The 26,687-nt window shown below is 43.5% G+C and overlaps 1 protein-coding gene across 1 annotated transcript in view; it reads left to right on the forward strand.

Moving 5' to 3' along the window:
- ATP10D (ATPase phospholipid transporting 10D (putative)) overlaps positions 1-26,687 on the forward strand; it is a gene marked incomplete in the record, with an annotated part of 126,159 nt that overhangs the window by 43,903 nt on the left and 55,569 nt on the right. Inside the window, 7 exon segments of the mRNA XM_014591909.2 lie at positions 2,084-2,278; positions 12,837-13,041; positions 17,000-17,085; positions 19,407-19,513; positions 19,788-19,919; positions 20,853-20,980; positions 21,103-21,355. Coding sequence (XP_014447395.1) covers positions 2,084-2,278; positions 12,837-13,041; positions 17,000-17,085; positions 19,407-19,513; positions 19,788-19,919; positions 20,853-20,980; positions 21,103-21,355 — 1,106 coding nt within the window.

Genomic DNA, 26,687 nt, shown 5'->3' on the forward strand with positions numbered 1-26,687 from the left:
GGATTTGGGGCAGGCACACACACCCATTGTGTTTTCCAAGCTGCCAGTCCCAGGATTCAAACCACATAGTCAACTGTGTAGGGTCCAGCCACCTTAACCGCCATGCCACTTGCTGGCCCAGAAAAGAGTATCTCCAACTTATCTCATGGCCAAAAATAATGAACTAATGGAGAAGTATGTACAAAATACAGGAATGAAAGAAGTTCCTGAATAAAGTAGTTTGGAATAACATTTCAAAAGATAGAAGGATTGGGACCAGCAGATGGCATAATGGTTATGTCACTAGACTCCTGTGTAGTCGAACACAGTTCAAGTCCCAGACGTAGCAACTTAAACTCACACCAGGTGTGTGTGCGTGCGTGCCCAAGATCCCAAGAGGAGAAAGGAGGAGAAGGAATTGCGGTGTGGCCATCCCCCTGGGAGGGGGGTGATTTCTCCCTTTCTGTCTGTCTGTCTCCATCTCTCTGGGAGCACACACACCCTATAGCAAAAAAAATCTCTTTTTAAAGAAAGGATTAATCTCAAGAAGAAAAAAGTCTCAGGTTTTTCTGCTTGTATTGAGCTGATCCTCCTTTGAATCTAATATTGGGTCGTCAGAAAAGTCATGATGTATTTTTCTATGTTTTTTATGCAAAAATGCATCATAACTTCTCCAATAACCTAATGTTTAGACATACAAGTCAGGCCAGTGGGTGGCACAGTGGTTAAAGTGGCTGGATCCCACATGGCTGACAGTGTGGTTAGAGTCCTGGACCTGGCAGTTTGGAAAACCCACCAGGTACTTGCGCGTGTGCGCCCAAAATCCCAAAAGAAATGGAGGAGAGGGGATTGTGGTGTGACCACTCCCTGCAAGAGGTGCTTTCTCATTCCCTGTCTCTCTCTCTCTCTTTCTCTCTCGACAAGTGCACACACTTTAACGAAATTTTTTAACGAAAGAAAAAGACATATGAAAGTCTAGAGAGTTGATTTAGTTTTATTAGTTTATTTTACAACACATTTAACTCTGAACTTCTCCTAAATATTTTTGAACTTTATTTTTTATGTTTTAGAGAGATTTTTCCTATAGAGCACATGTGCTCACTAGAGAGACAGAAAGACAGAAAGCGAGAAATCACACACCCCCAGGGGGGATGACCACTCTGCAACCCCTTCTTCTCCATTCTCCTTTTGGGATCTTGGGCATGCACGCACACATGCCCGATGTGAATTTTAAGTTGCTGGATCCAGGACTTGAACCATGGTCGACTATGTGGGAGTCCAGTGATGTAAACATTATGCCATCTGCTGGTCTCAAACTTTATATTTTTAGTTTGTTAGTTTTCTGCTATAGGACATGTGCACTTGTTAAAGAGAAACAGAAAAGAGGGAAAGTGAGAAATCACCCCCAACCGGATAGCTATACTGCAATCACTTCTCCGTTCTCCTGGCATCTTGGGTATGCATGCACACGTGCCCAGAATAATCGTTAAGCTGCTGGATCCTAGACTTGAACTGTGAAGTCAGTCATGTGGGATCCAACCATCCTAACCACCATCCTGCCTGCTGGCCCTATTTTTGAACTTTAAAAAAGAAAGCAGTTTTTTCTACTGTTTTTTGACTTGTATTACACTACTCAAGACTGTCTCACTCAAATATTCACAAGTGTATATTTAATAAATAATGTTTCAGATTCATTCAAGTATGACATGAGCCAGTTGAGAAGGAAGATGATGCATAGTTCATTCAGACCTGTTAGATGTTGCACGTGCTCTATTCTGGAGCATACAGAATCGCTCAGTAAAGACTGACAAGGGGCCAGGTGGTGGCACGGTGGTAATGCTACTGGACTCACCTGGGAAGGTCTTGGGTTCTCATCCCAGAACCTCCTGGTGCATCTTGCCTGTGTGTGCTCCATATGAGCTGCCCGAGACTGGGGGCGGAGTGTGGTGTGAAGACTCTATTGAGGGGTGCTCTCGCCCTCCCTCTCTCTGAAGAAATAAATAAACTTGCACCACAATGATAGGAAAACACAATAAGGCATTTTGATTCTCTCACTTCGTCTTGCAGTGTCGTGCTAACCTGCCCTTGTATGTGTTTGTCGTAGAGCCGCCAACTTGTATTTCCTGTTCCTAGTTGTCCTGAACTGGGTGCCTTTAGTAGAAGCCTTTCAAAAAGAAATCACCATGCTGCCTCTGGTGGTGGTCCTTACCATCATCGCGATTAAGGACGGCTTGGAAGATTACCGAAAATACAAGATTGACAAACAGATCAACAATTTGGTAACTAGAGTCTACAGCAGGTGAGTGGGATGGGGCTTGGCTAGGGAATATACACGTGTCACTTAAAGGAACAGAATGCTACTTACGCTTCCCCTTCCATTTGGCCAGGATCCTTTTTGTGTTGTTGTTTTCAACTGATACATCTTAAAAGTCCTGTAGCCCAATTTAATTCAGGTTTCAGAGGAGAAGGAAAGTTTATAAGCCATCGTCAGCTCAGGAGTACATAAGTGGTGCTGGAAGATGGAAAGAAGCAAACGTCAAACCGTAAGAAGGAAAGCAAGCAGGTAGTTTTTGTTGTTGTCGTCGTTAAAGGGGGTGTGCACTTGCTAGAGGGGGGGGAGTGAGAAATCACCCCCAGAGCGGATGGCCACACTGCCACCCCTTCTCCTTAGTTCTCCTCAGGATTTGGGGGCACACACGCCCATGCATCCGGCGTGATTCTTAAGTTGCCAGGTCTCTGACTTGAACCGTGCAGTCAGCCATGTGGGATCCAGGTCCCTAACCTAACGCCACCAGATCGTCCCACAAGCAGGTAGCTTTTAGCCACAGGTGTTAGAATTTAGAATTAAGAGGATAGAATATGAGCAACATGCATAAACATGAGTGGATATGGAGAACAAGACGGGATATGGAAGAGGAGACAGGTGCTCTCTGGAAGGAAGGAACTGTGAGAATGGAGGAGGGTGTTTTCCGTGCACCCAGAGCGGTGGCAGTGGAGGACAGCCACAAAAGAGGGCTTTTCAGGAGCTTGTCTGCTCATTGAGATTTGAATTTCCAGTGTTCATGACATAAAAGTCTGTGTAGCCAAGACTGAACTCGGTTAAGGCGAGTTCCAACTGTGGTGTGTATTACATGTCACTCCTGGGTGTTTATTCTCAGAGACTTACACCTAGTAGTAAGTGTAGACAAGGGTAACGTGTCTTTGGTTTTATGTGAGCTCTGAAGGGAAAGGTCAGTAAGGGCTTCTCTGAGGAAGTGATATTTAACGTGAAACCACAGGATTTTGAATTTTGTTCATTATTAAAATTTGTCAGTGGCTTCCACAGCATTTATTTTAAAGAACTATCAGGAAAACAATGAAAATAATTTTTTTCTTTACTGTAAGATGATGTGAGATTACTTGGATAATGAAAAGTTAATTCTACTTTTGAAATATTTGTGTCTAATCTAAAAGAAACCAGAAAAACCAATGCGTAAAATTGAAATACTAATTTATAAGTTCTTTGCATTTGAAGGCAGAGAGCATTTTACAACAGTAATTCTAAGAATCCATCCACATTCGAATGGTTCTTGTATGCAGGGTTAGCGAGGTGAAATGTTGACTGTCTACTCCCCAAAAACGTCTGTCAGAAACCGGATTTCACAATGATTATGTGCTGAGCGAAGTCCAGGTTTGGGCCGGCTTTAGGACCACGACACATGGCCTGGCCTGGTGGTTTAGTCAGTCAGTAGCACCCTGAACTGCAGTGCAGGAAGCCATGTGGCCAACTGCAGGCTCAGACCCTGCTAGGCCTGAACGTTTGCTCAGTGTGTGTGTGTGTGTGTGTGTGTGTATGTGTGTGTCCGAGTTCCTGGCGAGCTGGGGTCTGGGGAGGGGGTCGTGGAGTGATGAGACTATGATAAGGGTGCTTCTCTCTGTCTCTCCCCCTTCTCTCTATCATAAATAAAATAAAGATCACCCAGCTAATGGCAAATTTTACAAATGGCAAGAATGCCTCTGAGTCACTGCCACCCCTTCTCCTTAGTTCTCCTCAGGATTTGGGGGCACACACGCCCATGCATCCGGCGTGATTCTTAAGTTGCCAGGTCTCTGACTTGAACCGTGCAGTCAGCCATGTGGGATCCAGGTCCCTAACCTAACGCCACCAGATCGTCCCACAAGCAGGTAGCTTTTAGCCACAGGTGTTAGAATTTAGAATTAAGAGGATAGAATATGAGCAACATGCATAAACATGAGTGGATATGGAGAACAAGACGGGATATGGAAGAGGAGACAGGTGCTCTCTGGAAGGAAGGAACTGTGAGAATGGAGGAGGGTGTTTTCCGTGCACCCAGAGCGGTGGCAGTGGAGGACAGCCACAAAAGAGGGCTTTTCAGGAGCTTGTCTGCTCATTGAGATTTGAATTTCCAGTGTTCATGACATAAAAGTCTGTGTAGCCAAGACTGAACTCGGTTAAGGCGAGTTCCAACTGTGGTGTGTATTACATGTCACTCCTGGGTGTTTATTCTCAGAGACTTACACCTAGTAGTAAGTGTAGACAAGGGTAACGTGTCTTTGGTTTTATGTGAGCTCTGAAGGGAAAGGTCAGTAAGGGCTTCTCTGAGGAAGTGATATTTAACGTGAAACCACAGGATTTTGAATTTTGTTCATTATTAAAATTTGTCAGTGGCTTCCACAGCATTTATTTTAAAGAACTATCAGGAAAACAATGAAAATAATTTTTTTCTTTACTGTAAGATGATGTGAGATTACTTGGATAATGAAAAGTTAATTCTACTTTTGAAATATTTGTGTCTAATCTAAAAGAAACCAGAAAAACCAATGCGTAAAATTGAAATACTAATTTATAAGTTCTTTGCATTTGAAGGCAGAGAGCATTTTACAACAGTAATTCTAAGAATCCATCCACATTCGAATGGTTCTTGTATGCAGGGTTAGCGAGGTGAAATGTTGACTGTCTACTCCCCAAAAACGTCTGTCAGAAACCGGATTTCACAATGATTATGTGCTGAGCGAAGTCCAGGTTTGGGCCGGCTTTAGGACCACGACACATGGCCTGGCCTGGTGGTTTAGTCAGTCAGTAGCACCCTGAACTGCAGTGCAGGAAGCCATGTGGCCAACTGCAGGCTCAGACCCTGCTAGGCCTGAACGTTTGCTCAGTGTGTGTGTGTGTGTGTGTGTGTGTATGTGTGTGTCCGAGTTCCTGGCGAGCTGGGGTCTGGGGAGGGGGTCGTGGAGTGATGAGACTATGATAAGGGTGCTTCTCTCTGTCTCTCCCCCTTCTCTCTATCATAAATAAAATAAAGATCACCCAGCTAATGGCAAATTTTACAAATGGCAAGAATGCCTCTGAGTATTTTTGTATACAAATTTTTACATGTATCGAATTGCTGATCTTTAATGCTAGTTTTGAGTTGATAATGTGTTTCTTTGCTCTTAGAGGCTGTTCTAGGAAGTTCTAATTCTGATTCTCCTATTTGGTAGCTGTTTAGTCTGGGGAAATGACATAAATTAGCCAAATACTCAGTTTCCATCGTGAACGTAATAAAAGGGTAAACATAATACGTAGCCTTTTCTAAGTGCCAAGTAAAGGTTAGCCATTGTGATTATTATTGTAGATTAATAACAACTGTCAAGAGTTTGCATATAGCACATCAAATCATTTAATACACATTCGAGATCACCTTATAATGTTGTACTATTTTAGAAAATATTAAAATAACCTTATGGGGAATCGGGTATAACTTTTTTCCTGAGGTTGCCTTTTAGACATAGTCCAGATCTATTTTAGACCATTTGTATATAAACTTAAAAATGAGATGCAAGGGACCAGCAGGTAGCGTGGTTAAGATGCTGGACTCCCACGTGACCAACTGCCATTGGGACCAGTGGCTTGAAAAGTCACACCGGGCACGTGTGCATACATGCCTAAAATCCCAGGAGACGAATGGAGGAGAAGGGATTGTGGTGTGGCCATCCCCCTGGGGGTGATTTCTCACTTTTCCCTCTCACTGTCTCTCTCTGTCTCTCTCTGGTGAGTGCACACTCCTTATGGCAAAAAAAAAAAAAATCTTTAAAAAAAAATGAGACACAGTATTTTGGTCAGTTATTTAAGATTTGTTCTAAGGTATCATATTATGATTGCATTTCATCATAGACTCAGGTAACGTTATGTCTTTTTATCTATATTTTAAGAGAAGAAATAATGCTTTTGTTTCCCCCAAAAATTGTTCTTGGAAAAATTATGATATGGATCTAGAGAAATCAAGGCAGGGTATAAAACCACAGCTTGTTGATTTAAATACACTAACTTAAATTCCTGTGAAATCCAAAGAGACCACTGTAGAGGACAAATTATTTGTAGGCAAATTTAAGGTGCAATTACAGGGCTATTTAATTTAGCAAGCTTTTAGAAGAAGCATATTAACGTTACACAGATAATTTGGTTCTTAGTGTAATATGTCCTTCTAAAGGTGCCTAATTTTTTTTAGGAAGGTATCATTTGAAAGCACAAACTCTAGCCTACAAATTAAACATTTAAATCTTCTAATACTCCAGTTAAGCTAGAATGAACTATTATATAAACCCTTTCTGCCAGATGGCCTTTACAATAGGAGCCATCGGTAAGGTTTAGTCTGTTTCAAGGTAAGAGAAGTATCTTGAGAAAAAGACTATTAATCACTCAACAGATTTGAGTGCTTGCTATGTGCTAGGCGCTACGAAATGTAGAGACTTAAACCAGAAATAAATACAAAGCCTGACCTAGAGGAATGTACATTATTTTCTGACCTTTACACATCACCACATTGTTGATGTTAGGGAGGTTCAAAATGCTGGCTAATGTTAATTTTCGGATTATTTTATAAATCCATAATTTTTTTATGATTCCTGAAGTAGCAGCACATAGCAGGTACCTTCTAAGATACTTATCCTTATATATGACATTTTTCAAAGCAGTGGTTCTTCAGATTCACTTTATTTTTTTATTTTTATTTTTTGAGAGGTTTTCGCTATAGGGTGCGTGCACTCGCCAGAAAGACAGAGAGAGGCATAGAGACAGAAAGCAAGAAATCATCCCCCGGGGGGATGGCCATGCTGCAATCCCTTCTCCTCCATTCTCCCCTCGGGATCTTGGGCACGCATGCACATGCGCCCGGCATGAGTTTAAGCCACCAGGTCTGGGACTTGAACCGTGGTTGACTACATGGGAGTCCAGCGACATAGCCATTGTGCCAACTGCTGGTCCCCCAGATTCGCTTTCTAATGTGCAGTGAAACCGTGTTTTATCTGATGGTCATCGGAAGTGACTGTCCCTGCCAGTAAACCAGGACTCGAGCTCCCTGCATTGTTCCAGATCCCAGGGACATGTAGGAGCTGTGTGACCTTGAGCAAGCTGCTGAACTTGTCAAGGCTGGTATCTTCTCTCTTGTAAATGGAACTCATAATGCACTCATAACACCCACCACGTCACACTGAGGCAGAAACGAGCTGATAGGTGGAGAGCATCTCATCAGCCTTAGCTGATATTGGGTCCAGTAACAAATTCCTTATTTCTTTAGTCTTTCAATCATAAAATTACTATTTTCCTTTTAGTGTATTATTGGAAAAATATTTTTAAAAATTAGAAATAATTCATGCATAGTCCCACCCCCTCTTCTTTCTCTCTTTAACTTTTATAGAGCAAGAGGTAGAGGTCATTCTGGTCTCACTCCCCAGTGGAATCACCGTTCGTAATTCTTTTCTGTATTCCTCTCAGATTTCCCCAGCACTTACAAAGCAGAGCATTTGATACAGAACCCTTTCTTTTGTTTGTTTAGGTTTTTGCCGTAAGGCGTATGCACTCACCAGAGAGAGACAGAGAGAGGGAAAGTGAGAAGTCACCCCTCCAGGGAGGATGGCCACGCCACGATCCCCTCTCTCCATTCTCCTCTCGGGATGTTTGTCACGCACACATAGGCATCCGGGGTGATTTTCAAGCCCACTGGCTCCGGGACTTGAACTGCAGTCAGTGATTTCAGAGACCAGTGCCTTAACTATGATACCACCTGCTGGCCCTGGAACTCTTAGAAGATCCTTGAGGCTTTCCTAGAAGCAAGACAGGGCTGTGAATGCTATACCCTGACCGTGGACAGTCAGACACAAGCACGAACAATCCAGTAGATGCAAGACATTCTAGCTGGTCATCTGGGCTCTGGGAGAGGAAGGAAATCCTCTTTACTGGCTTTAGTTACTATGTCAGGAAAGGACACGTAGCCTCGTTTGGCATCGACAGCGATCGTCAATGCTCAGATCTCGAGAAATACGGTGGTGAGCGTTGTCACTTAGATTGGGGCTGCTCCCATGCACCATGCTCTCCTGGCCCTCCTGCCTGGGCTCCTGGTCTGGGCGGTTAGGGCTGTGACTGATGTGCCTCTTCCGTGTCCGCCTGGCTTGTTCCTGATCCCCCTTGAAGACTCAGGTCAGGTATCACCTCCTGTGGGGAGAAACGCCCCTGTCGTGGCCTCCAGCAGGAGTCTGTGCGTGTCTCTCCCTTACCAATTGCTCTTTGGGTCTTTTTGAGGGAAAGTGAGAAGTCACCCCTCCAGGGAGGATGGCCACGCCACGATCCCCTCTCTCCATTCTCCTCTCGGGATGTTTGTCACGCACACATAGGCATCCGGGGTGATTTTCAAGCCCACTGGCTCCGGGACTTGAACTGCAGTCAGTGATTTCAGAGACCAGTGCCTTAACTATGATACCACCTGCTGGCCCTGGAACTCTTAGAAGATCCTTGAGGCTTTCCTAGAAGCAAGACAGGGCTGTGAATGCTATACCCTGACCGTGGACAGTCAGACACAAGCACGAACAATCCAGTAGATGCAAGACATTCTAGCTGGTCATCTGGGCTCTGGGAGAGGAAGGAAATCCTCTTTACTGGCTTTAGTTACTATGTCAGGAAAGGACACGTAGCCTCGTTTGGCATCGACAGCGATCGTCAATGCTCAGATCTCGAGAAATACGGTGGTGAGCGTTGTCACTTAGATTGGGGCTGCTCCCATGCACCATGCTCTCCTGGCCCTCCTGCCTGGGCTCCTGGTCTGGGCGGTTAGGGCTGTGACTGATGTGCCTCTTCCGTGTCCGCCTGGCTTGTTCCTGATCCCCCTTGAAGACTCAGGTCAGGTATCACCTCCTGTGGGGAGAAACGCCCCTGTCGTGGCCTCCAGCAGGAGTCTGTGCGTGTCTCTCCCTTACCAATTGCTCTTTGGGTCTTTTTCAGTTTTCAGCCATAACCTCTCTAGAGTGGGAGGGAGAAAATTTCAAACAGTATAATCACACTCCAAGGGGTCCTGTATAGTGAAGATCGGAGTGTCCATGGTTTTGGGTTATAAGGAGACCTGCTGGCCCGGGAAAAGCTGATAAAATGAAATTGGTTTTCATTAGGCTATGTTAATCACTTGTCTACTACCATGGTAACTGGAATCGATTAAAATTAGTACATGTGTGTTGCCCTGAACTGGCTGGATATTGGGAAAATTAGCTATTTTTTGAAATCCTAGTATGTGCCCCAAATGGGGAAAAATGAAATGAATTCCATTGTAAAATTAATTTCACTTGAATTTTGTTTCCGTATAGAATAAACTTATTCCTTAGAGAAATCCTGGTTCTTCTATCTGAAAGAAAAAGAAATCCTTTACCCAAACATCCGAGTCTGTTTTCTTTTTCTCCCTTCACAAATTTTCAGCCAAACTTCTCCTAGCTTCTTCACTTAGGAAGTACTCTATTAAGCATGACCGTGTGCCTGGAGCTCCTTCTTGCACTATGGGCACTCCGATGTCGCCAGACAGAACCCTCTTGAGTCTTTTGACTGTGATCCCCCCCTTTGGAATCTTCTTCCCTTGGATTTCTCTGACCTGCTTCCATTTGGGTCTTCTTCCACTTCTCTGTCACCTTGAATTCTCTTTCCTAAGGGATCTTTTACTTCTTCCCGGCGTCACTGTCCTGCAGGCTCCTAGGCCTTGCAAGTCTGTATCTACTCATGGACTCCAGACCCGATCCCTTAAGCTGCCAGACACCTCCAGCTGCATGTCCCTCTTCCGACACGACACGTTTGAGCTGAATGTAGCCCTCTGCATTGCCCTCAGCTGAGACGTGGTGGAAGGCACCATCCATCACCCCATGACCCCACTGAGGAACCCGTACTGTCTTTGATCACTCTGTTACGTGTAGCAAGTCAGAAAACTTGGCTGTCTCTGGTACCTAAACATGTCTTCATTCACCTCCTTCCACCCATCTCTGCTGCTGACTTTAACTCCGGGCATCTTTATTTCTTCCCTGAATGATTCCAGTAATTTCCCATGGACTCTTGACTGTTTCTCCTCCTAACTAGCCTGTCACCTAACGGCCCATCTGTGCTCTGTCGCTGGAGTTGGCTAACAGAGTAGGATTGCATCCTTCTGTGGACTTTCAGCAACTCCCCACTTTCTATGGAATGAATTCCTACTCCCAGGTGTGACATGTAGGGCTGAACCGTCAAACCACCCCACCCACCCTGTGTGTCTTCTCCGTCACCTCCTTCGGTGGAAGAAGGAGCTGCTGTGCACGGCACTAGGGAATTGCTTGTGAAGACAAGATAAACCACCCAGTAGCCTTTCTGCATTGACTAACAGACTCTTCACATAGCCAAGGACTTCCTTAAGTTGGATCCAACACCACGCACTAGGTATTTTGGTAGCTATGTTCTAAAACTTCACTTTTAAGGAGTCCTTTAAGATAAACATTTCTTCAAATAGCTGATACAATTTTGTATAGAAAAAATTATAAACATATTGGTCTAAGATAGTATTCCTAATCTGATAAACTAATGAAGTTTAATATTCAGGTCATATTACTTAGAAAATAGCTTTCTCCCAGGATTCATTGACAAGGAATTTGAATATTTAACTTGATAAATAAGGTAGAAAATAACAACTTCATTTTTAAAGTAAGTATATTTTGGACCAACCCCATAGCCTAATGGTCCAGGGGGCTGGATCTTATATGTCTGACCAGAGTTCCAGTCTCAGCCCTATAGCTTGAAAAACACACTGGGTGCCTCTGCACTTGTGCCCAAGATCCCAACAGGATGGAGAAATAGAGGAGAGGGGTTGTGGCATGCCTGCCCCATTGAAGCCCCCCTCCCCCATCTCTCTGGTGAGTGCACACATACCTGGCAATTAAAACTAAAAAATGTTGTGTATGCATGTATGCATGTGTGTGTGTGTGTGTGTGTGTGTGTGTGTGAGAGAGAGAGAGAGAGAGAGATCAGGTTTGTTTTTGTTTTGGGTTTTTTTTTTTTTTTTTTGGAGAGGTTTTTGCTATAGGGCGCGTGCACTCACCAGAAAGACAGCGAGATAGAAAGCGAGAAATCACCCCCCAGGGGGGATGGCCACACCACAGTCCCTTCTCCTCCATTCTCCTCTTGGGATCTTGGACACCAACACACACACACACACACCCAGCATGAGTTTAAGCCACCGGATCCAGAACTCGAACTGCAGTCGACTACATGGGAGTTCAGCAACATAGCCATTATGTTAACTGCTGGTCCCAATTTTTCATAGATATTTTGGAGCCAGTAAGGGAATGGGACACACCTTTCTAACATTTGTTGGTGGTGTTATATGTGACATGCTCCTTATTAAGCTGATATGACATTGTACCATACAAACATCCTCATTCTAATTTCAGGAACATGTCTCATGGAGCATAGTGAATCCTGTTTGTTTGAAAAGGTGTGGGAAGTTTCACAAGGCTTTAATATATGTAAAACAGGGTTCTTAAGATGAGTCGATATCAAAGATCTGTCCTTTCTTTAAAAAGATATACGCAATGGGAAAGCTACACTTTGGAAAGGGATAAAATGCTTTCTTGGGGTCAGCCGTGACAGATGAAGACTCTTTTTAGCAATATTTTTATTCAATGGTAATTAGAGATGGGGTATGGAGACTAATGGTTTTTTAAATGTTGTATCTGAGCCGTTTGGTTTCATTGGTTTGGGGTTTTCCCCACCTGCTTGACCTGAAGCTCCCTGAGGCAGGACGGCGTGTCCTGGGCACTTCCAGGTCCTCGGTTCCTGACCACAGAACAGCATACGGGGACTGCTTTGTACGTGAATAAACCCAGCAAATGTTCATTTCAATTTTATTCTAGAATTACGCTCAAATAGCATACTGCTTCAAAATCTCCCAGATAAGATAGAAACTGAAAAGTATGTTTTAGTGGCTTAGTACTGCATTTTCAGGGGCAGCACTTGCAACATTTAAGTTTTGTCAATTCTGTGCCTTCCCTTTTAGCATTTAATAGACTGAAATTCACCCTAATATGAGGGAACTTCAAACAGCTTGTAGACAAATGAAATTAAAGTACAAATTTATTTTGATGCAAATAATTTTGAAATCCATGTATAGTTCTTTTTTATTTAAAAATATTTTTAAATCACCTAGGGTATGTGCTCTTGTCAGAGAGAGATGTAGAGACGCAAGAGAGGAATAGGAAGAAAGCACCCCCAATGGGGTGTAGTCACCTCACAATTTGTTGTCATTTCTCCATCCTGTTCGAATTTAGGGCACGCGTACACACACACACACACACACACACACACACACACACACACAGAGCACATTTTTCAAGCCACAAGGTCTGGGATTCATACCATATTCAGCCATATGGGATTCAGTTCCTTTTAACCACTGACTACAGAACTGGCCCAATCTCTTCATGAAACGCCTTTTCCAAGAACTTGGACTTTAATCATACTTTAAATTATATGCTCACTTTTTCTTTGATTATTATGTGTGTTTGCAGCTTAATATTCTTTTGGGACTTACTTTCCATTTTAGAAAAGAAAAGCAGTATGTTGACCGATGCTGGAAAGATGTGACCGTTGGGGACTTCATTCGCCTCTCCTGTAATGAGGTCATCCCTGCAGACATGGTCTTACTCTTCTCCACTGACCCGGATGGAATCTGTCATATTGAGACTTCTGGTCTTGACGGAGAGAGCAATTTAAAACAGAGGCAGGTGGTTCGGGGCTACGCAGAGCAGGTAAATAATGTGTTCTCAGTTGTTGATTCATTACCTTTTCTCTTGTTTCCAGAAAACAGTTGTGCTTATTGGCACAGTACAGATAAAGGCATTTTTAAATTCATGTTTACCATTGACAGAATAGAATTCCAGAAGGTTTCATTCATTTCCAGATGTGACGGAGTACATCTGGAATGGATTATGTTTTACAGATACTAGGGTAAAATGACTTTGGAGTTCAGACACTTCCATATGGCAATCGTATTTTTTTTTTTAAACTTAACTGAGGAAACCTAGCAATTATTTTGCAATTAAAAAATTATTTTGTAATAGAAATTATTGCCTGCTAATCTCTTTTCTTAAGCTTGGGTTTTATATTTTATGTTCTGTTGGTCATTGTTCCTAAAATATGTAATTACTTGTGTACCGAAGCTTTTTAAGGTTTTTGTAGCCCATTGTGCCACATAGCTTCTAGACCTTTTGTCATGCTGTGCTAAGGGAAATGAGAACTTTGAAGTTATATTGAAATGAAATTTAAAGAATCCTGGCTCTGTCATTAATTAATGTCAATAATTAATTTGATGTACAAGAACATTCAGTAAGAAGGTCGGTCTCTTTGAAAAAATTTGCTGAGAAAATTGGACATCCATATGTAAAAGTATGAAACTAGATCTCTATCTTTCACCATATAAAACATTAACAAAAGTGGATCAAGACTTAAATCCAATACCTAAAACAATAAAATTTCTAGAGGAGAGGCCAGCAAATAACATGGTGATTAAGATGCCAAATCCACATGGCCAACTCCATGGTTTAAGTTCTGGAAATGGTGGCTTGAAAAATATGCTGGGTGTGTGTGCATGCATGCCCAAAGTCCTTAGAGGAGAATAAAAGAGGAGGGATTGCAGCATGGCCATCCTCCTAAGGGTTAATTGCTCTCTTTCCTTCTCTCTGTATCCGTCTCTCTCCAGCAAGCACATGCACCCTATGGCAAAAAATCTTTTAAAAAAAGAAAACATAGGGGAAGCACTGCAAGACACTGGTCTAGGCAAATGTTTTTAAAATAAGACCTCAAGGGATCAGCAGATGGCATAATGGTTACATTGCTGGACTCCCACGTAGTTGACTGTGGCTCAAGTTCCAAACCTGGCAGTGTCATGCTCATGCCGGGTAATGTGCATGCCCAAGATCCTGAGAGGAGAATGGAGGAGAAGGGATTGCAGTGTGTCCATACACCCTGGGGAGGGGGAGGGGATTTCTCGCTTTCTGTTTCTCTCTCTTTCTGTCTCTCCAGTGAGCACATGTTCCCTATAGTAAAAGCCTCTCTAAGAAAAATAAATAAATAAAATAAAACCTCAAAAGCAAAGGCCACACAGCAGTAAAAGTAGGCAAATAAGACTACATCAAATTAAAATCTTTCTGTATGGCCGAGGAGACAATCACCAGAATGAAGATACAACCTACAGAATGGGAGAAAATATTGCCAATGTATACAACTGACAAGGAATTCGTAACCAGAATATATAAGGAAGTCAGTTTACCAACAAAAAACAAATAGCCCAAATAAAAATGGAAAATAAGCAAGCACATGAAAATATGTTCAACATCACTAATCATCAAAGAAATGAAAATCAAAACCACAATGGGATATTCACTCCAGTTAGAATGATTATTATAGAAAATCGGGGCTGGCAGGTGGTGTGGTGATTAAAGGCACTGGACTCCCACATGGCCGACTGCAGTTCAAGTCCCGGACCTAGTAGTTTGCTTTCTCACTTTCCCTCTTTCTCTCTCTCGCTCTATCCTTCTCTGGTCAAATTGAAAGGAAGAAAGGAAGAGAGAGAGAGAGCACACAAGCAAGCCAGCCCACCAGGTCCAGAACTTGAACTGTGGTGGCCATGTTGGAGTCCAGTGCCTTAATCACTATGCACCTGCTAGATCCCCATTATTTTCATTTTAAAATGAAGAAACCGATAAAGTATTGGAATGATTTACCCAGCAAATAGCATTTCTCTGATGATTAAATGTTGAAAATATTTCCTGTGTTGGCCATTTGTGTTTTTCCAAGAACTGCCTGTTAGAATTGGATGATAATGATGACCATTTGGCTTGTAAACAGAGTTCCTCATTCTTCTTCTCTTGTGAGATATGTAATTTACTGAAGACAGGGTCCTTTCTCCACTGAATGTTCTTGAGACCTTTGTCGAACATCAGCTGGCTGTGTAGTGTGCATTTATTTCCAGGCTTCCTGTTCTATTCCTTTGGCTTATGTGTGTGTTTCTGTGTGTACTATTCCGTTTCGGGTTCTTATGGTTGTAATGTTATATTTTGAAGTCTCATAGTGTGGTTCTTCCGTCTTTGTTCTTTTTGCACAGGTTTACTTTGGCTATTTGGGATATTCTGTAATTTCTTCCAAATCATAGAAGTGTTTTTCCATTTCTGTGAAGAATACTGTTGGTATTTTGATATTTACCCTGTAGATCGCTTTGGTAGTAGTGTCAACATTTTAGCAATGTAGATTCTTTCATGAACATGGAATAACTTTCCATTTTTGTGTGTGTACCTTAAATTTCTTTTTAAGTTAAATTCTTTTGTGAGGAAGAGAGTCAGAAAGAGAGACACTGAGCACCCACAACAGGGCCCTGATGCCGCAAAGCACTCCCCAGCTTTTGGGCGTCCCAGTTTATGAGCACACAGGTCCCGTCATACTCAGGGCAGTCTCTGACGTGGACTTGGAACCCTCCCCTGGGGTCAGCTCACAGAGCATCCTATTTCACTGCTGCTCCATTCTCTGGCCCCCATCCTGCTCAGTTTCTTTGATCAGTGTTTATACTTTCATCGTGGAACTCTCTCCTATGGGGAGATGTGTCAGTGTCCTGTCATTTGTCCTGTTAGCCATGAAGCCATACCGAGAGAAGGGAGTGAAGTCAGGCTGGTGTGACTTGTTCTTCGTCAATACATACCTTATCCAGTTGTGTTCTATAAAAGTCCTTTGACTGTTCACTCGTTGGTTTCATAAAGCATTCTAAAATTATATTTGATCCATTAGAGAATTTTGTAAAATACCAATGTCCAGTTTGTTTCTAATTTTTTATAGATAAAATTTGACCAAGATCAAAACTATATGGACTCTAGGGACCAGCAGTTAGCATAATGGCTATGTCGCTGGACTCCCACGTAGTCGACTGTGGTTCGAGTCCCAGACCCGGTGGCTTAACCTCACGCCGGGTGTGTGTGCGTGCGTGCCCAAGATCCCGAGAGGAGAATGGAGGAGAAGGGATTGTGGCATGGCTATCCCCCAAAAAAAAAGATATATATATATATATATATATATATATATATATATAGACTCTAGGGACCAGCAGTTAGCGTAATGGTTATGTCACTGGACTCCCACGTAGTCTACTGTGGTTCGAGTCCTGGACCCGGTGGCTTAAATTAACCCCGGGCGCATGTGCGTGCAGGCCCAAGATCCCGAGAGGAGAATGGAGGAGAAGGGATTGCAACGTGGCCATACCCCTGGGGGGTGATTTCTCGCTTTCTGTCTCTCTGTCTCTGTCTATCTTTCTGGAGAGCGCATGAGTCCTAAAACAAAAACCTCTCAAAAAAAAAAAAATGGACCCTGTGTGTGCACATATACATTTAATCTCAGAAACTATCTATACGGTTAAAGACCAACAACAAGAGTTTGTTTCCGGTGTGTCGTTGATGGAGCGATGTTAGTGGGCGCTCTCTTGTGCAGAATGACACAGACACTCCCGTCACCTTCAGTCATTTGTTAGTGCTCCAGAAAGACCATTCCGATCCCACTATGGATCTCACAATTGTGCCTGTACCTGTCTTCATCTGGGAACTTTATTATATAAACTTTGTGGTGAAACAGCCATATTGTACCTTCAGAATTGGTGACAGTGACAAATTGTATCAAGAGCTTAAACTACTTAAACTCTCATTCTGTGATTTTCACACGTATTTTCAGGACTCTGAAGTCGACCCTGAGCAGTTCTCCAGTAGAATAGAATGTGAAAGTCCAAACAACGACCTGAACAGATTCCGCGGCTTCCTGTGAGTGAAACGCGACTTGCCTTTGTGGGTGCGGCTGAAATTGTGCTTAATTCAGTCAAGCTTTGTATACATAAACCCAAGTTAAATCTCTAAAGACCATAAGCTTAGCTGCCTATAAATGTGACTTATTTTAATAATCTGGTAAGTATATATTTAAAACAACAGCAACAAAAGCTTGTTCTTTTTTTTTTTTTTTTTTTTTTTTGAGAGGTTTTTGCTATAGGGCACGTGCGCTCGCCAGACAGACAGAGAGAGACAGAGAGATAGAAAGCGAGAAATCACCTCAGGAGGGATGACCACACCGCAATCCCTTCTCCTCCATCCTCCTCTCAGGATCTTGGGCATGCACGCACACACACCCAGCATGAGTTTTAAGCCACCGGGTCCAGGACGCGAACCGTGGTCGACTACATGGGAGTCCAGCGACATAGCCATTACTCTAACTGCTGGTCCCTCAAAAGCTTATTGTTGAAATAAGCCTGAACTATTTCAGCGGTGCAAGAAGAGCTTACGGAAGCGCCACATCAAGGCCAACGCATGCTAGTTGTTTGCAAGGAGGCGTCTGCAGAGAACTGGAGCTTAAGTGACGTGACAGGATGACGTCATTCCGCAGAATCCAGAGTAGGAAGCAGGCAGATCTGGTGGGCACAAGTTAGCCGGTGCTTTGGGAACACGTAAGCACGCATGTGGGAAGCCATGACAGCTTCTTGTGGCACCCCCTTCCCTTTACCAAGAACTGCCAGAATTTGAGATTTTTGCCCAATTTCAGACTCAGTTGCTGCCACGTAAGTCTTTATGACCTTTGTTTTTTCTTTTTAAAGAATTGTTTTATTTAACTTTATTTATTAATTTATTTTGATGTGACCGGAGAGGGACAGAGAGAGAGAGAGAGAGAGGGAAAGTGAGAAAGCAAGCCACCAGATCTGGGACTCAAACCATAGTCAGCCTTGTAGGAGTCCAGCACCCTTAACCACCACGCCACCTGCCGGCCCCAGTTTTTGATTTTTACGAGGAGACAGATCATCTGCTTAGTGTACGTTGTGGGAATAGAAAAGTTCAGAGCTCATTTTTGGACCAGAATTAACCTGACACCAGTATCCTGATAGCAAAAGCACACAGAGACATTTAAGGAAAGATTAATATCTCTCAAGAGCATAGGTGCAGATTTTCTACATAACATTGTAGCAAATCAAAGCTAACAATTTATATTTAAAAAAGGCAACGTATTTGACCCAGTGGAACTAATCCCGAAAATGTGAGCTTGATTTAACAGTTGAAAAATTAAAGTATTTCACCCTTATTAACACTATATTAACAAATTGCATTTAAAAAAAAAAGAAAAAGAAAAACCAGGTGATTATCTCATAGATGTAGAAAAAGCTTTTGACAAAATCTAACTTCTATTCCCACAAGCTAGAAATGTAAGGAAACTTTCTCAACCCGATAAAGACTAGCTGTGACAAAACTACAGCTGACGTTATACCCAATGGTGAAAGACTAAATGCGTTTCCTCTAAGGTCAGGAACAATGCTTAGATGTTTGTTCCCACTGCTTGTATTCGAGATTGCACTGGGAGTTCTAGCTAATGCATTAAGACCAGAAAAGGAAACAAACGTCACCAAATAAGAAAGAGAAAAGCAGGATTGTATTTTAGTCACAGACGGTATATTGGTTTTATGGACATCCCGATGAAATCTACAAAAGTCACCAAATAAGAATGCTCCCCACCACTCTTTCTCCTAATGACTTCAGCAGCTGTCAGTTATATCCTAGGGTGATTTTTTTAGTTCATCCAGATCCAAAATGTTACTCTCCTAATTCCATCAAACTACTTTCATCAACTCCTGTTATTCAAATTACAGTTTGTACTAGAAAAGCAGGATCCTTATTTGCAATACTGTTGGTTTCCATAGAATAACCAACAGAAAACAGTGGTAGGTAGAAACTTGTTGCATCTTGGGGCCAGTAGGTGGCGTGGTGGTTAAGGTGCCCACATGGCTGAGCACAGTTCAAGTCTCGGACCTGGTGGCTTCTTTTCTCACGTTCCCTCTCCCTCTGGCCAAATTAAGGAATAATAATAATAATAATAATAATAAATAAATAATTAAAGTAAATATTTTTTTAAAAAAACTTGTTGCATCTTTCTCCACCCGAAGCAGGAGACTTAAATAATAAAAGCAAATAGTCCAGAGATTTGAAATCTCTCCTATGACATGTATAATTTATAATCTTAAGTCAAAAACACTCAAGGACCATGGTTTTTATTTTTGTATTTCCATTTTTGCTCTTTTAAATAAATGTGTATGCTGTCTTTCTTATAGAGAACATTCCAACAAAGAACGCGTGGGTCTCGGTAAAGAGAATTTGCTGCTTAGAGGATGTGCCATTAGGAACACGGAGGCTGTCGTGGGCATCGTGGTGTACGCAGGTTGGTTTCGTTGCTGGTCCCTGTCACTGTCTCTTCTGCGCCGTTCCACAGCTGACATTGTATGCTTCCTCACAATGCGCTCTACGAAGCAGAAAGGGCCCTTTGTCTTGAGAATCCTGATGATGGGTCTCTGTGGATCACAAAAGCAGACAGAGGTGACAAAGTATATTATGTAAACTACCTTTTATTGCGTTGTCTGCCAGAGAGAGTTTTACCTGTGTCTGCTCGCTGGCTTGAACACGTACATTTCCTGACTCGCTGGGTTTCTTTGCAGGCCACGAGACCAAAGCCATGCTGAACAACAGCGGCCCCCGGTACAAGCGCAGCAAGTTGGAGCGAAGAGCCAACACCGACGTGCTCTGGTGTGTCCTGCTGCTGCTCACGATGTGTCTCACTGGCGCACTGGGTAGGTCACCTGCGTCATTTCTGGCATCTCTTCAGCAAGAGGATCATTCATTTCATTTCAAAATTTATGAATGTTTGGCCTCTCTAAGGGAGTTTTTATTTGTCTATAATTTTTTTCCCTCACATCTTTATTGTTCCCATCCTCTGGCCTGAAAACACTGATGTTAACTGTATCCACTTTGCCCCAGCACTGAAGGACTAGGAAGAGGAAGAGATCTTTCTTTTTTTGGAGATGTTTTTGCCATAGGGTATGTGTGCTTGCCAGAAAGACAGAGACAGAGAGATAGAAAGCAAAAAATCACCCCCTGGGAGGACGGCCATGCCATAATCCCTTCTCCTCCATTCTCTTCTCGGGATCGTGGGCACGCATACACACATGCCCGGCGTGAGTTTAAGCCACCAGGTCCGGGACTCGAACCACAGTTGGCTACATGGGAGTTCAGCGACATAGCCATTACGCTAACTGCTGGTCCCCGGGAAGAGATCTTTCTGAAGTTTATTTATTTATCCCACGAGTGAGAGAGAGTGAAGAAGAGAGAGACAGAGACCGTCTTACGACACTCCTGACAGAGCCTCAGCCCTGCGATCCACCCCCAGCTTCAACCAGCCAGAGGCATGGATGTGTACCTGTCCGGTGTACTCAGGGAAGTCTCCAGACACGAACCAGAAACTGCACCTTGTGAGAGATTTGAAAAGAGAGAAAGATGGGGGCAGGAGAACACGTAATTGTTCTTTAGAATTTTATTAGGTCGTTTGGAAAGTCATGATGTATTTTTCTATGTAAAATTTTCCTGATGACCCAGTAATTTGTTTCCTAAGACAAATCATTGATGTCCCACCAAAATGAGCGTCTCAATCCCTCCTCCTTTAGGAATAAAGTCCTGTATTTGCCTAGTGTATATTAGCATCCTTTGACATCTGTCTCTTTCGCAAGGTCACGGAATCTGGTTGAGCAAATACGAAAACGTGCTCTTTCTTAATATCCCGGAGCCCGATGGCCATGTCCTGTCCCCGGTGCTGGCAGGGTTCTATATGTTTTGGACCATGATCATTTTGTTACAGGTAATTTTTATGAAGCTTATCATAGAGTTTTAAGGTCTTTGCTCTTTATCAGCTATGTGCAGTTTTTATTCCGTTTTAAACCTACTTTAACATGTTTTAAAAAATTGCTTCAATTTTCTTAGGTCTTGATTCCCATTTCTCTCTACGTTTCTATCGAAATCGTGAAGCTTGGCCAAATATATTTCATTCAAAGCGACGTGGACTTTTACAATGAGAAAACGGATTCTACTGTGCAGTGCCGAGCCCTGAACATCACCGAAGACCTTGGACAGATCCAGTACCTCTTTTCTGACAAGACGGGAACCCTCACTGAGAATAAGATGGTTTTTCGAAGATGCAGTGTGGCCGGATTTGATTATTGTCATGAAGAAAATGGTGAGTGCGGGGTTTCTAGGCAAACCGACTGGAACGTGGGTCTTTCTCTGTAATCACTTACCTACCCGGTCATTCTGGCATGAAGGTGCTCTATTTAAGTGAGGGTGCTTACCTCATCCACATTGTCCCTTCAGCAGTTAGTGGGTCAAAGTTAAGTTTACGGCTGTGCCTTTTTTTTTTTTTTTTTTAAGTGAAGAGCCAGCAGGTGGTGTGGCGGTTAAGGCCTTGGATCCCACGTGGCTGATTGCAGTTCAATTCCTATACCCGGTGACTTGAAACTCACACTGAGCCCAAGTGTGTCATGCCCAAATCCCAGGAGGAGAGGGGACTGCAGTGTAGCCATCCTCCCCCCCCACCCCACCCCGCTTTCTCTCTCTCTCTCTTTCTCTGTCTCTCTCTCTCTCTCCAGCAAGTGCACATGTCCTATAGCAAAAATCTCTCAAAAAAAGGTGGAAGGTAGGAGTGGAAGGCAGGGGTAAGGGACATGACAGTGACAGTCCCCTAGAGACTCTTTTTTTCTGAGAGAGATATTTTTTTTCTCTCTGTCTGTGTCTCTCCCATGTGCTCACTGGAGAGACACAGAGAGAGAGAGACAGAAAGTGAGAAATCACCCTCCCTGGAGGGCGATGGCCACACAGCAGTCTCCTCTTCTCCATTCTTTTCTTGGGATTTTGGGCACACACACACACACACCTGGCATGAGTTTGAAGCCACTGGGTTCAGGACTTGAACTACAATCGGCCATATGAGAGTTCAGTGACATAACCATTACGCCATCTGCTGGTCCCACCCCTGAGAATCGGATGAAGCTGTAGACCATCCGTCTGATAAATACTGTGAAAATAATTCCAAAGATCCTAAGAGGAGAATGGAGGAGAAGGGATGGCCATCCCCCCTGGGGGGTGATTTCTTGCTTTCTGTCTCTCTGTCTCTCTCTCTAGTGAGCGCATGTGCCCTATAGCTAAAACTTCTCCAAAACTTTTTTTTAAATGATGTCATAAATAAAAGAAAATTTAGCATGCAGTACCCATCTTTGCATATGTATTTCTGCAGTTATTTTTAAGATATATCTTCCCCTAATATGATCATACTAATTGACATTTCTACAATCTAAAAAAGCCATGCCTATATTTCACACTCGGCCAAAATGGAGTGAGGTTAACTGCTCAGTCTTCATAGGCACGGAAGGCACCTCGTTGTCTTGATTTATCTCCGACAAGTAATGACATGACTTTTGTATACGTTTATTGGCATCTGAGTGTCTGATACGCTGGTTTCATTCTTGTCCTATTTTTCTATTTTTTTTTGGCTAGAGGGTAGAGATGCTCTCCAGAGACAGAGAGGCAGAGAGAGGGAGAGGAGACAGCATCCTCTATGGGGCATGGCCTTATCACAGTCCCTTCTCACCCACTTTTCCCCCGGTTGGGGCTTGCACACGCGCACACACCCAGTGTGTTTCCGAGCCACCGAGTCGAGGACTCCAGCCATGTAGCTATCCACGTGGGGCCTGGCTGTCTTAGCCACCAGGCCGTGGACCCAGCCATGGGTACGTTTGTTCTTGCTCATCCATGAGAGCTTTTTCTGTTAGGGGCAGGGGTGACGTTCGGTGGCTTGCCCCAGGTGTCTGTGTCCCGTGTCCGTCTTCACCCATGCAGCTACTAGACCAGCCGTGGGACGGCCCGAGTGTCAGCCCTGCCGTGATGTTGGCCCGCTCCGCGGGGCAGGCGTTTTCTTGCGTTCGTTTCCCACTGCTGCGTAACTCACCCCACACGCGCAGTAGGTTGACAGGACACAGCGCACGTCTCTGGGCGTCTGGGAGCAGGACAGGGCTGCCCCTGCGCAGGTGCTCACCAGGCTGAACTTGCCAGAGCGCGCTGTGATGTCCTCCCGGTCTGCTCCCTCCCTCGTCCTAGCTCACTGGCGTTTGGCAGAACTCAGACTGGAGGTTGTAGGACCCAGGTTCCCGCTCTTGCTGGCTGTCATCCTGGGACCACTGGCCGCTCCTCGAGGTCACCCGCGGCTCCCTGCTGCGTGTCCTCTCCACTGCATGGCAGTCTCCCCTTCGCGGCCGGCAGCAGGGTCCTTCTCACTGTGATCTGACTTCAGGGCAGTCCTGACCCTTCTTAAAGGACTGACCCAATGTGGCCAGGTCCTCCTGGGGTAGTCTCTCAGGTTAGCTCAAAGTCAACGGATCAGAGACTTGCCTGCACCTGCAGCATCCCTCCACCTCGTGGGCCAACAGGAGGTGTGGTGGTGAAGGCACTGAACTTCTGTATGGCCCACTGCAGTTTAAGCAGTAGGGTCACACCAGGCATGCGCCCGCAATTCCAGGAGGAGAATGAGGAGACGGGATGGTGGTGTAGTATGGTGGTGTAGTCATTCCCCCTGGAGGAGTGATTTCTTACTTTCCCTCTCACTGTCTCTCTCTAACAAGCACGTGTTCCCTATGGCAAAAGCCTAAGAAAAAATTCCCTCCCTCTGTGCCATATTGCATAATTTAAGTACAGTACTGAGACCACGTCATATGTATAAGGTGAATGTACCAGGGAACAGAAACTATGGGAGTTGTTTTAGAATACTGCCTGTCACAGAGTTTAAATTTGCTTGGCGTGTCTCTTAGCAAAATTTTATATTTTTACTAAATGCATTTGTTAATTTTTATGAATATTGTGATTCCGGCCAGTAGTGTCAAACTCAGACATCCACTGCACAAAATGATTATTTTTTTTAATTTTTATTTTTATTATCATCATAATCTTCTTTATATTATATTGGATTACATATCACTTTACAGTGTATTACATTGCTTTTTCAAAAGGGAATGCCATGCATGTCAGTCAGTTCAGAGACATTAATCTCCCCACTTTAGCATTCTATATCTTTTCTATGATTTTCCCAATTATTATTATTATTATTCTAATTATTTTTTAAAACAGTCAGTCTCTATTTCTCATTTTGCCTATAAAAAGACTTTACCCATCCTGAAATACTTCTCAGACCAATCCAGTTGAGAATACTATACATGTCATCATCAACAGGTAATAAACCATATCTATTTCTCATTAACATCCTGCCTCTCTATTGTTCTCTTGCTATCTTTCTCTATCCTCTTCTCTTCTCCTCCCCCATTCCACACTGTCCTATTCTCATTAAGTACCTTCACTGCTTTTATGTCCTCCGATTTTTCACTCTCTACCATAGAGTGCAGATAGTCGGTATATATTGAGTGGATACGTACAATATCTTTCTTTCATAGCCTGGCTTACTTCGCTCAGCAATAGATCCTCCCTATCTGACCACTTTCTATCAAATGCCAGGGACTTGTTATTTTTTATGGCTGAGTAGGATTCCATAGAGTATATATACCACACTTTTCCAATCCATTCATCAGTTTGTGGACATGTAGGTTGGTTCCATGTCTTGGCAATTGTGAATAATGCTCTGCACAAAATTATTAAAAAATAAGTTGACAATATTTTCTCTTAGTTCCTTCTTTTTTTTTTTTGATTTTTGCTATAGAGCATGTCTGTTTGCCAGAGAGAGGGAGACAGAGACAGAAACAGAGACAGAAAGCAAAACCACCCCCTCCAGTAGAAATGGCCATGCCACAGTCCCTTCTCCTCCGTTCTGCTCTCAGCATCTTGGGCACACACACACACGATCTCTTTTATGCAATGGTTTAAGAGCAAGCACATGTACATGTGTGTAGACACATGCACACACACGCCCACATGTGCCCACATGCATGCACGCACATGGGGATGGGTTCCATAAACGGGGGGGAGCATTTCTCTCCAGAACTTAATTCCAAGACATTGTATTTTTCCCTGAAATGACAACTATTTTCAAATATTTCTGTGCTTTGGTGAATAGTCCTTCTGGGTTTTCTAACAGAAGTGTTGCCTAGGAGATCACTCTGTAAAGAATATTGCTGCTTGGAGATAACCCATTAAATATATGCAGTTGAACTAAACACATCTGACATCGCCACTCGGTGTGGTTTATTTGTTTTGTGTTTTTATTTTTTTATTTACGTTTTTGCTCTAGGGCACATGTGCTCACCAGAGAGAGAGCGAAGGAAGGAAAGTGAGAAATCACCCCTGGGGGAGGGAGTGGCCACACCGCAGTCCTCTGCTCTGTTTCCCTCTTGGGATTTCGGGCATGCACACACATCCACCTGTGTTTTCCAGGCCTCTGGGTATGGGACTCAAACCACTTAGTTGGCCATGTGGGATCCGGCCACCTGCTGACCCTCACCATGTGTTTTAAAACCATTTAGAGTGTGGTCCAGCTACTGGCATCGTCACCAACACCTGGGCGTGTATTGGAAATGCAGAACTTCAGGTACTTCCTCAGAGCCTAAATACATTCTGCATTTTAACAGTATGCCTGTCTAAGTAATACGCATATTAAAATTCTTAAGACCTTTTAAAAACTACTAAACTAATGAAAGAGAATGCCTTTTTAGAAAGTACACTGTTGGGCATCAGGTGACCTAGTGGTTAATGCAGTGGACTCCCACATGGTCTACTGCGGTTCAAGTCCCAGACCTGGTGGCTTGAAACTCACCAGGAATGTGTGTGTGCCCAAAATTCTGAGAGGAGAATGGAGGAGAGGGGATTGCAGCATGGCCATCCCCACTCGGGGTTGATTTCTCACTTTCTGTCTCTCTGTCTCTGTCGCTCTAAACACACATGCCCTATAGCAAACACTCTCAAAAAAAAAAAAAAGCACACTGCTTGTTTATTTTAGATTTAGAAATATACACACAGAAATATACGCACAGAAATACAGAAGTTTCCAGTATACGATCATACCCAATTACCATCTCACATCAGTCACATGATAAATTCGTGAGAAGCAATAAACTAACTAATATATCATTATTAAGCAAAATGTACATTTTATTTGGATCTCCTTGGTCTTTACCTAACATCCGCTTTCTGTCCCAGGAGCCCGTCTCGGACTTCATGTGACACTTAGACATCATTTAGGCTTGTCCACACTTGCTGTTGCTTAGTTTTCCTCTCTCTGATGAACGTGGTAGTGTAGACGGTCCTTTAGTGTGGGCTCGTCTGAGGGGTTCCTCCCTGTGATCTGCAGATCTGACCTATGTGGGGGCAGCTTTGGGTGCTTCCCTAGAACAGCACTTTCAGAATTCGGTTCTTTAATCCGAATCCCCTGCCTGCTGTGCACAGGCTGTGTGACTCTTGGCAAGTGGCCTGATGTCTCTGTGCTGTAATAAATCTGCGTCTTTGGTGAGTGAGAAGCTGTGAGAGGACTGTTCATGTCGAGGCTCCCTGGAAGAGTTAGCTGCCGCTGCTGCCATTGG

The sequence above is a fragment of the Tupaia chinensis genome, unplaced genomic scaffold (assembly GCF_000334495.1).
Source record: "Tupaia chinensis unplaced genomic scaffold, TupChi_1.0 Scaffold000054_1, whole genome shotgun sequence".
NCBI classification, from domain to species: domain Eukaryota; kingdom Metazoa; phylum Chordata; class Mammalia; order Scandentia; family Tupaiidae; genus Tupaia; species Tupaia belangeri.